Source organism: Schistocerca nitens, chromosome 7 (genome assembly GCF_023898315.1).
Source record: "Schistocerca nitens isolate TAMUIC-IGC-003100 chromosome 7, iqSchNite1.1, whole genome shotgun sequence".
Classification (NCBI taxonomy): domain Eukaryota; kingdom Metazoa; phylum Arthropoda; class Insecta; order Orthoptera; family Acrididae; genus Schistocerca; species Schistocerca nitens.
Genome location: NC_064620.1, coordinates 359,814,624 through 359,825,259, shown reverse-complemented (window position 1 = coordinate 359,825,259; position 10,636 = coordinate 359,814,624). Strand labels below are relative to the sequence as shown.

Genomic DNA, 10,636 nt, shown 5'->3' with positions numbered 1-10,636 from the left:
AGCAGTTGAATCCAGTGTATGCTCAAGAGAAAGTTCCAAAATTTTATTGACACGGATTTGTTCACAGGCTTTCCTGTTGATACCAATGTTATCTGCTTTGAGTGTAACTACGTTGAAAACTGTTCCTAGCAACATATACAAAACATTGCTGGTTAAGGATGTCAACTGCTAACCTCTCATATTAGCAACAGAAAAGGTGGCCACCATATCAACACAAACTTTAATACCAGAAAAAGAAAAGCAAACGAAGCACCACGAATGAATTTTCAGAAAGGGATGAAAATCGGCAGAGGTTATGAACATGTATAGTCAAGTAAATGATTACAGTTTCAGAAAAAAGATTGGTTAATTCATCAAGAGAAATAGTTTCGCAAATAGCTGTTATTCGGTTTAGCATTGATTGATAGAGTTGCTGCATGTCTTCCTGAGCGATATCGTCCAGATTCTGTCCAACTGACGCTTTACATCAGCAAAATGGCGCAATGGTAGGAGGGCCCTGCCCATAATGTTCTGAAAGTCCTCGACTGGGCCGGCCGGTGCGGCCGTGCGGTTCTAGGCGCTTCAGTCTGGAACCGCGTGACCGCTACGGTCGCAGGTTCGAATCCTGCTTCGGGCATGGATGTGTGTGATGTCCTTAGGTTAGTTAGGCTTAAGTAGTTCTAAGTTCTAGGGGACTGATGATCACAGCTGTTAAGTCCCATAGTGCTCAGCGCCATTTTTTTCCTCGATTGGGGAGGGATTTGGCGACATTGACGGGCAAGGTAGGGTTTGGCAGAGACGGAGACACACAGTAGAAACTCCCATCATGTTGCTGAAATGTAAGCCCAGGATGACTTTCCATGAAGGGCAACAAAGGGGGTGTAGAATATCGGTGGCGAGCCGCCGTGCCGTAATAGTGCTACGGATGACGACCAAAGTTGTCCTGCTATGAAATGACGTGGCACCTCAAATCATCACTACTGGCTGTCAGGCTGCATGGAGGGCGACAGTCAAGGTGATACCCTACCGCTGTCTATACACACGTCTTCGCTGGTCATTAGGGTTTAATTCGAAGTGGGACTCAACAGTGAAGACAAATCTATGCCAATCAATACCGTTAGGGACATATGACGTGTCTGGAGACGTCCCAGACAGTGGTGAAATACTAACCAGACTGTCGTGCCTCCTACGTCCCCGACACCCAGGAGTAAGGTGTCATTTCACGCAGTACCCTTTGGTTCCCATCTGCAGCACCCTTATTGCACAACGGTACGTCGACGATCTTCTACTCCAAGTTTAGTTGCCATTCATGGAATGTTATCCTGCGCTTACTTTTCAGCAAGATAATGCCCGCCCCTACACGGCGGAAGTTTCTACTGCCTGTCTTCGTGCTTGTCAAACCATATCTTGACCAGCAAGGTCGCCAGATCTCTCCCCAACCGAGAAACGTTCGGAGCATTATGCGTCGTGCCCTGTAACCAGCAAGGGATCTGAACAATCTGAAGTGACAATGGGACAGATTTTCACACGATATTGTCCAGGAGGACATCCAACAACTCTGTCCATTACTTCGAAGCCGAATAACTGCTTCTATAAGCGGCATAGGTGGATCAACGTCTTATTTTACAGCCCAGTTCGTGAAGCTTTTTCTCTTGAATAAATCACCAATTTTTCTGAAATTGCAATCATTGCTTTGTATTACATGTACATCAAATTTAACGATTTCAATCCCATTCGGGTAATTCCTTCGTAGTGTGTTTTCGTTGTTTTCTTAAAATATATTTTTAAAAAACTGAAGAGATTGTACATTCTTGTGTTGTCTTAACACATGTTTCAGTATCAAATATGTTAGTACCATACATTTCACCATACTTAAATGAAAGTATTGGTTCAATAAATATAGGGTGTTTCAAAAAGAACTTTACAAATTATAAAATTCATATAAATTAATTCATAGTACCTAAAGAGGTACTGTGGTATCAATTTGCAGGGAAATACATCAAATTTTGTCTCGCGTAGTACGCTAGTGCCGAACTGCACCATAAGGAACGCTAGCGGCAGTTGCTTAAAGATGGCTGCCTTCACTGGACACGAGCGTGCTAGCTGTGCGTTTTGGTTTGAAGATTCGAAGTCGGCGACAACAGTTCACCGTAATTTCCGTACTAAGTATGCTAAAGATTGTACAGTCCTAGTCAGTGGCGGATTTAAAAATTTTGCGCCTCTAGGCTCACCATATTATATGCGCTCCCCCTTGTCCCCCCCTCCCCCCACAAAAAATCATGTTTTAAATATTAACTATTATCCGATCACTTCACAATTACCGTTTTGGGTGGGAGAGCTGTGAACAGTTCCCTACTCCGCTATTCGTTGTTCTGAAGGACGCGTCAGCGGTCTAGTAGAGCTCAGTCAAAATGTAATATGGTTCCTGAACTGTACTTGGTGTATGGCAGCGGATAAAATAAAACTACACTGTGTTAACACATTCTTCTGTCGAAAGACAACAGGAACGAACACAAGGAAAATAACTTTTCTTTTACGGCCTAAAAATTCAGCAAAGCGTGTAGGAGACAACTGCTTCCTCTTATACAGTCACTTTTAATATGTTGTTTTACACGAAACCGTTGAAAATTAAATTTAAGAGGTTATGTTATGATCGGAAAATTGAAGCGAACGTGTCATACATTAGAAAATAATACGTACTCTTACAGAGATGCGTTCAAAATTAAACTGTCGTTTCACGATCTAATAATTTTAATGTGTAGCAGATAAAAAAAAAAACACGTTTGGTATTAATACGTGAATCTACAGGAAAGCGTAATAAATGAAAATGACATACAGATTTCGGTGCACGAACTAATAACTAAATACAGACATATAAACACAGAACTGGATTTGCTATTACGTAATTTTGCAGACTATTGTGGAAAAATCTAATTTGTTTTATAATGTAAAGCATTAGGTTCTGTGTAGCTATAAACTGCATAATAAGTGTACACAATACCTTTGATACAAGTAAGGGCTGAACAGTTTTATACTACAGCTACTGCTCTCACCATAGCTCTTTCTAACGGTATTAGCAAAGCTTTTACGTATTTATCGACAGAACTGCACTACGTTATGTATTAACACTTTTTCATCTGAGCGTACTCTCCGATAACGTATATTTCCGCGATGACTATACACTTCAGTAGACGCCAAGAATACGCATCAGGTGTAATATACTACAGTACCAGTATGACTTGACTGTGCAGCACCGAGCGGCCTGGGCCATTCGGGCATCGTTTAATATTGTCGGGCGCCTTCGGTCAAGTCTGCACGTAAACGTGGTTTAGTTCCACGTTCTGCCATCGGCAATTGTAAAATAAACAGGTAATATGTAATTTGTAAATCCAAAGAGTGTGCTCTAAGTTATAATAAAAATCACTTTATAATCTTAAATTTTTGAAGCTAATATAAATAAATAAACAAACTCACCAGTCAGAAAAGTTTGCGTCTGGCTTTGACGGCAGAAAACTCGTTATCATATCTTCATAGTTGAGACGGTTATCAGGTATATGAGGTCGGCTTCGATGTGAAGAATGGACAAGGCCTTCAATCTCTCCTCAGACAACGTAAAACGTAGGTAGGATTTCAGTCTTTTAAGAGCCAAAAACGAGCGTTCAGCTGAACAATTTTTAAATGCCATACATAGAAATATTCGAAGAGCAATGTCAACATTCGGAAACACGGACTGCAACCTCTCTTTTCGTAAAAAATATTACTAATCTTATAGGATTTCAAAAGTTCTGCGAAAAGTACACATTCACTAGGGAAGGAAGGCTCTAAATCTGTGTCATATGGCGCTTGGAGTTTTGCTGCACGTTCATCAACACCGTCAGGTGAACTGTTCTTAAGGTTACTGAAAACTGTGAATGAGTCCAACAGTGTTCTATAGCTTTCCTTCCTCCTCACTAATTTGGTGTTCAAGTTGTCGAGTACTGGGAGAAATGTTTCGACTCCAAACTATTCCCTTCCCGTCAGAAAACTCCGCTTCTTCATCATGAAGTTTGTGTTTTCGTGATCTTTTATAGGTGCATTCATAGTCTATATCAGTCACAATCTTCACGGATTTATTTTCATGATAGTGGAACATGCCGCGAATAGCTGCAATAAATCCTACTAGTGAGTCATATAATTCATGCACTATTTTAGCATCAATATTTACACTTTACAATTTCAGATTTACACTATTACATCTCTGGTGTATGTACTTCCAAACTGTCATCATGAATGCTGTTTCTAGTCTGCGGAGTTGATTCAATAAAGCTGAAGACTCATTTCGCACAAAAGGTTTTTCAAACGTATTATTGGCAATAGGTATGAGGGCATTGATACCTCCCTCCCAGTTTTCATATATACTTACACACGCTTTCTCTCTTGCTGACGAACGTGTTTTTGATCAATATTTTACCGTTTTGCTTCCTGGTTTCATGAAAGAAAGATGTTTATCCCAGCGCTGTGTAGAATCTGAGATAAACTATAAAGGTTTTACACTACATTGAAAAATGAAAATGCTTCTCGACAACAACAAAAATGTGTGTGAAATCTTATGGGATTTAACTGCTAAGGTCATCAGTCCATAAGCTTACACACTATTTAACCTAAATTATCCTAAGGACAAACACACACGCACGCCCGAGGACTCGTACCTCCGCCGGGACCAGCCGCACAGTCCATGACTGCAGCGCCTGAGACCGCTCGGCTAATCCCGCGCGGCTCCCGACAATAATTTGCAGCACTAGTGCCAACTACATTCAAAGAATGTGCTGCACAAGGCACATAATGCGCATTCGTATTTCGTTCTTTAATGCGTTCCTGCAATCCAGTGTAGGTTTTCACATATTGCTTGCGTTGCATATGAGTGACCTCTACAGTCAGTAATATCAATGGAATTTGTAGACAGGACTTTTAGCACGGCCTCAGCTAAGTTTTCGGATTTGTGTTCCGGGTTTGGTAAAAACAGAAGGAATCTTTCTACAGGTTCATCATTCTCGTTCACTTATCTTAATATGAAAGATAACTGATCAATATGTGAAATGTCCGCAGTTGAATCTACTATTAGAGAGAAAAATTCTGCCTCTTTTATTTCACTTGCTGTAATTCTCTTTATTCGTTCGGAAAGAAGCTCTATTATTTCATTACATGATTGTTGAAGAAAGATAACTTGTATGTCGGACCCTGCCCTGGATTTCCATATCGTTCAATTTGCTCTGCAAGAAAAGGATCAAACTCGGCTATAAGTTCAAGAGACATCATAAATTGACCATTATGTAGTGAATGGAATCTTTCAACGAGTCCACGTAGGGGAAGCCCACGACTTGTTAGCTTCTTCACTATTGCAAACACCCTTTTCAACACACTGCGCCAATACATATTTTCTGTCTCAACATATGACTCGAAATGGTTATCTGTTGTTCCAAGTGACTTTTTTGTCGTTAAGAGTGATAAATCAGCTGCATTTCCAAAGACATAAGACATAGAATTTTCTGTCAGTTTCGACCTTATTCATGGAAATACTTTGATGTCCCCTTCATCCACAATACTGTCAATTTTAATGATATTTGAGTCATCCAGATGTTTCATGCACACTCCAGGTTCCTTCGTCTTGGAGCATATCGCTGCAAAGTGACGATTCCAGTCATTCCATCGACTGCCATGAGTTGGCAATAAAAACAAATTTATTCTTTTAGTTCCTCTGTCGTAATATGAACGACACCCGAAGAAACTACACAACACTTTACGTACACTCTGTTAAATGCTACAAAACAAACCCCAAAGTTACGTAGATAGGTATTTAACACTTGCAGACACCTGTAAACAGTGAAAACTTAACACGCAAGTGATCTGTACGTCGCTGTACAGTGCCTTTCAGTGCACTGTCAAACTCTTCACGCAGTATCATATGTCCCATTTCATCATCATCATCTAAGTCCTCTTCCATTTCCATCATATTGCCCTCAAATATCGTTAATAACTATTTAATCATAATAAATAAATGTATAACACCATACGTTTGACTTAAGAATACGTCAAGGTATAAACTGCAGAGACATAGTGATATGCGGGTATAAAAACGGCGGTAGTATCGCTTACAAGGTGTAAAACGGCAGTTCATTGCCAGGCTGTCCTTGTGATTCGTGTGAAAAAGTTTTCGATGTGATTATGGCCGCACAAAGGCAATTAACAGACTTTGAACGAGGAACGTCAGTTATAACTAGACGCCTGGGACACTCCATTTCGGTTATCTTTAGTAAATTCAATACTCCGAGACCAGCAGTGTGAAGTATGTGCCTGGAATATCGCTTTTGAGGCATTACCTCTCACTAGCGACAACGCAGTAGCTAACGGCTTTCATTTAATGACCGAGAGCAGATCGTATGCGTAGAATTATCAGTGCTAACAACAAGCAACGCTGTGCGCAATAACTGCAGAATTCAATGTTGGACGTATGACGAACGTATCCGTTTGGACAGTGCAGCGAAAAGGGGCTTTAATGTACTACAGCAGCAGACGACCGTCGCGCGGGCCTTTGCTGACAGCACATTTCCTGCAGCGCCTCTCTTGGACTCGTAACTGATATGTCAGGTGGCCCCTAGACGATTGAAAAACTGTTGTCTGGTCGAATGAATGGTTCAAATGGCTCTGAGCACTATGGGACTTAACTGCTGAGGTCATCAGTCCCCTAGAACGTAGAACTACTTAAACCTAACTAACCTAGGGACGTCACACACATCCATGCCCGAGGCAGGATTCGAACCTGCGACCGTAGCGGTCACGCGCTACCAGACTGCAGCGCCTAGAAGCGCACGGCCACACCGGCCGGCTTGGTCGGATGAGTTCCCACTTCAGTTGGCAAGAGCTGGTGTTAGGGTTAGAGTGTGGCACACACCCCACTAAGCTATGGACCCAACTTGTGAAGAATACACTAAGCAAACTGATCATGGCTCAATAATGGAATGGGCTGGTTCAGTGGTCCATCTGAACCGATAATTGACTGGAAATGGTTGCGTTCGGCTACACGGAGTCCATTTACAGCCATTCATGGACTTCATGTTACCAAACAATTATGGACTTACTTGTCTGCGTCTGGTATGAAGAACATTCTGGACAGTTCGAGTGAATGATTTCGGCAGCCAGATCACACGACATGAATCCCACCGAACATTTATGGGACATAACCGAGAGGTCAGTTTGTACACAAATTCCTGTTTCGGCAACCCTTTCGCAGATATGAAAGCGTGTAGAGGAATCAAGGCTCAGTATTTCTGCAGCGGACCTCCAACGGTTTTTTGAGTCCGTGCCTTGACAAGTTGCTGCACTACCGAGTGCAAAAGGAATTCGACGCGATATTAGAAGGTATTCCATGACTTTTTTCATCTCATTGTATGTTCGATATATGAAAGGTCATTACCTGAACGAAGAATTCTTCACTGCACGTGCTTGAGCATTGCCCTGCAAAATGATGGTCAGGTTCTGCAGAAAATGTCATCACTTCTGTCTCTATGCTGTTAATTTTTGGAACACAACCTACGACCAGCTCACAGACAGAAGTGAGGACACTTTCTGCAGGACCTGATCATCAGTTTGCAGGACAATGCTCAAGAACGTACAGTGCAAGCTGTCAGTGATTTTTTGACTGATGGGGCTGCTAAGTGCTATACCACCTACTGCACTCCCCTGACTTAAGCCCTCGTAAGTTCAACTCGATTTCTAAACTGAAGAAAACACTTCAAGGTATTCGATTTAGAACTACCAAAAATTCTTCGGGCAACAGACCGCGCCGCTTGAAGTGTCAACATAACTGGCACAGCTAAAAAAATCCTACGACTTCCACATCGCTGGCAACGGGTTATACACGATGCTGGTGGCTACTTTGAAGGTCAGTAAAACTTTGAAATTAGTATATATTTTGTACGAGCTCTAAATAAATAGTTGCCATTATTAAAGTTCCAATCCTCGTATTTGCGTGAGTTTTCCTGGTAGCTTGCATCGGTAAACAGCTTGCACTGAGGTAACAGAAGTCATGGGATACCTCACAATATCGTTTCGGACCTCCTTTTGCCGTACGTTGTGCAGTAACTCGACGTGGCATGGACTAAAAAATTCTGTGGAAGTAATCTGCAGAAATATTGAGCCATATTGTGTCTATAGCCATCCACAATTTCGAAAGTGTTAGTGGTGCAGGAAATTGTACGTGAGCTAACCTCTCTATTATGTCTCATAGCTGTTCGATGGCATTCATGTTGGGCCATCTAGGTGGCTAAATCAATTCCTCGAATTGTCCGCAATGTTCTTCAAACCAATCGCGAAAAATTGTAAGCCATAAAAATTCCATGGTCGTTTGGAAACATGTAGACCATGAACGGCTGCAAATGGGCTCCAAGTAGTCGAACAGAACCATTTCCTCTCAATGATCGGTTTCATGTAATGTAAACACAGCCCACACCAATATGAAGCCACCACCAACTTGCACAGCCCCTTGTCGAAAGTCTGAGTCCATGGATTCGTGGGGTGTGTGCCACACCATCGAACCCTACCATCATATCTTACTAACTGAGACAGGGACTGATCTGAACAGGCCACAGTTTCCCAGTCGTGTAGGGTCAAACCAACTTCGTCACGAGCCCAGGAGCAATATCGTGCTGTTAGCAAAGGCAGACGTCTCGGTCGTTTGCTGCCATAGCATATTAATACCAAATTTCGCCACACGGTCCTAACCGCTACGTTCACCTTACGTCTCACGTTGATTTCTGCTCCTATTTTATACAGTGTTGCTTCTCAGTTAGCACCGACAGTTCTACACTAACTCGCGGTCGTTAACTGAGAGCCGTTGGCCACTGCGTTGTTCGTAGCGAGAGGTAATGCCTGAAATTTGTGATTCTCGGTACACTCTTGATGCTGTGGATCACGGAATACTGAATTACCTCCGAAATGGGATGTCCCACGCGTCTGCCTCCAACTACCATTCCGCTTCCAGTGTCTGTTAATTCCCGTCGTGTGGTTATAATCATGTAGTAAACCTTTTGAATGACTCCCCTGAGTGCAAAAGACAGCTCCGCCATTGCACTGCCCTTTTATACCTCGTGTATGCGATACTACCACCGCCTGTATATGTGAATATCTCTCTCACTTAATATTTGTCACCTCATTGTAATTATTACACTGTATTAACCAAGCCATTTTCGCTAAGAACCACAAATCAGCGAAGTCACACTACTCTGTGTGCAGGTAGAAACGGAATATGGTCAGCGAAGCAGCGCCTGCTGCAGTGGCGGCGGCAGCGGACGCCGCCAGCGACCTCAACCACCTGCTGCAGCCTCTGCACTGGACGGCCGTGCTGCGGCACCCTCGCGGCGCCGCCAGGTCACCTCTCTGCTTTCGACTCTGCACCATCACCATGACGTCTCTCATCCTGTCGTTCTTCATCTCTGAGGTCACCGTGTTGTACCGCGAGGGCACGGAAGACCTGACCGCCTTCACGATGACGCTCGGCGTTGCTGACACAAACATCATCTGGCTCTTTCGCATGGTTCATATAACTCTGTGCGAGCGGGCCTTCCATAAGCTTGCTCTTCAGGTTAGTGAGGGAACCACAATGCACTGAGTGTTGCTACTGCGGCTCCTGACGTGCTGCATCTCTCATATTTGAGTAGCTAAGTTCTGTGTGGATATTTCTTAGTCGGTTGCTAGTTGCGGCAACAGCTAACCTGCTTAACGTAGGGGAGACCAGGCTAAGTTTACGAATGAGGTCAGATGGAAAGGGGGGGGGGAGGAAAATGGCGCAGATGCTGAGGTGGGGCCATAGGCCATAGGTATAGGTGGCTGGCACTGACGACACAACAGATGACTGTCAGTAACAGCAGGACGTTGAAAAATCATTTGAAACATATCAGACTCACCATACAGAAATGCCAGTACTGAGTGAGTTGTGTGTGGCTCGTGTTCGTGCCATATCTCATTTGACATCCTGTTCTTACTGTACTACCACCATGTTATGTTAATTTCAATTACTGGTGGCACTGAGTTGCCGCCTTGCCTGTCCATGAGCGGCAGCAGCGGCGCTTATCGGTATAAGTCCTGGCTTATTATCTTTGCTGACTGTTATTACTTCCTGGTTGTCGTGTGTTCAGGGAGTTAGTTCGGCTCTGCCACTCAGTTGGAATGTGCCAGTGGTTAGTTCGGACCTGGCACTGTTTGAGTTGCCATGCGGCACAAGTTCATTCGGAGCGCGGCAACAGTGAGGTCTGGACCTCCATGACTCGCCCGATCGTTGCTGACACACATGATTGGAGTGGGGACCACTTTGGTTGGTCGTCGGTCGGTCGTCTTGCCAGACGATGTGTATTTGGCCTGCAATCACTAATGGGTTGGCTATGTGTGTCTTAATCTATTGATACGAAAGGCCGTAATTTGCAAGATACCGTGCCAATGTGGTATGGCTTACATAGATCAAACCACACGCACCGTGAAAGAACGCTGCACTGAACATCAACGTTACACCCGTCTTTTGCAGCCAAGCAAGTCCGCTATTGCTGAACATTGTATATCTACTAGACATTCAATGGAGTATGAGAAAACAATGATTTTGTCCACAGCAACGTCTTTCTGGAAAACCATT

The 10,636-nt window shown here is 43.4% G+C and overlaps 1 protein-coding gene across 1 annotated transcript in view; it reads left to right on the top strand.

Annotated features, from left to right (window-relative positions):
* The first annotated feature begins 9,259 nt into the window (after positions 1-9,259).
* Positions 9,260-10,636, top strand: part of LOC126195627 (odorant receptor Or2-like) — a 60,559-nt gene continuing 59,182 nt past the window's right edge. Inside the window, exon 1 of the mRNA XM_049934253.1 lies at positions 9,260-9,595. Coding sequence (XP_049790210.1) covers positions 9,260-9,595 — 336 coding nt within the window. The remainder of the gene's footprint in view (positions 9,596-10,636) is intronic.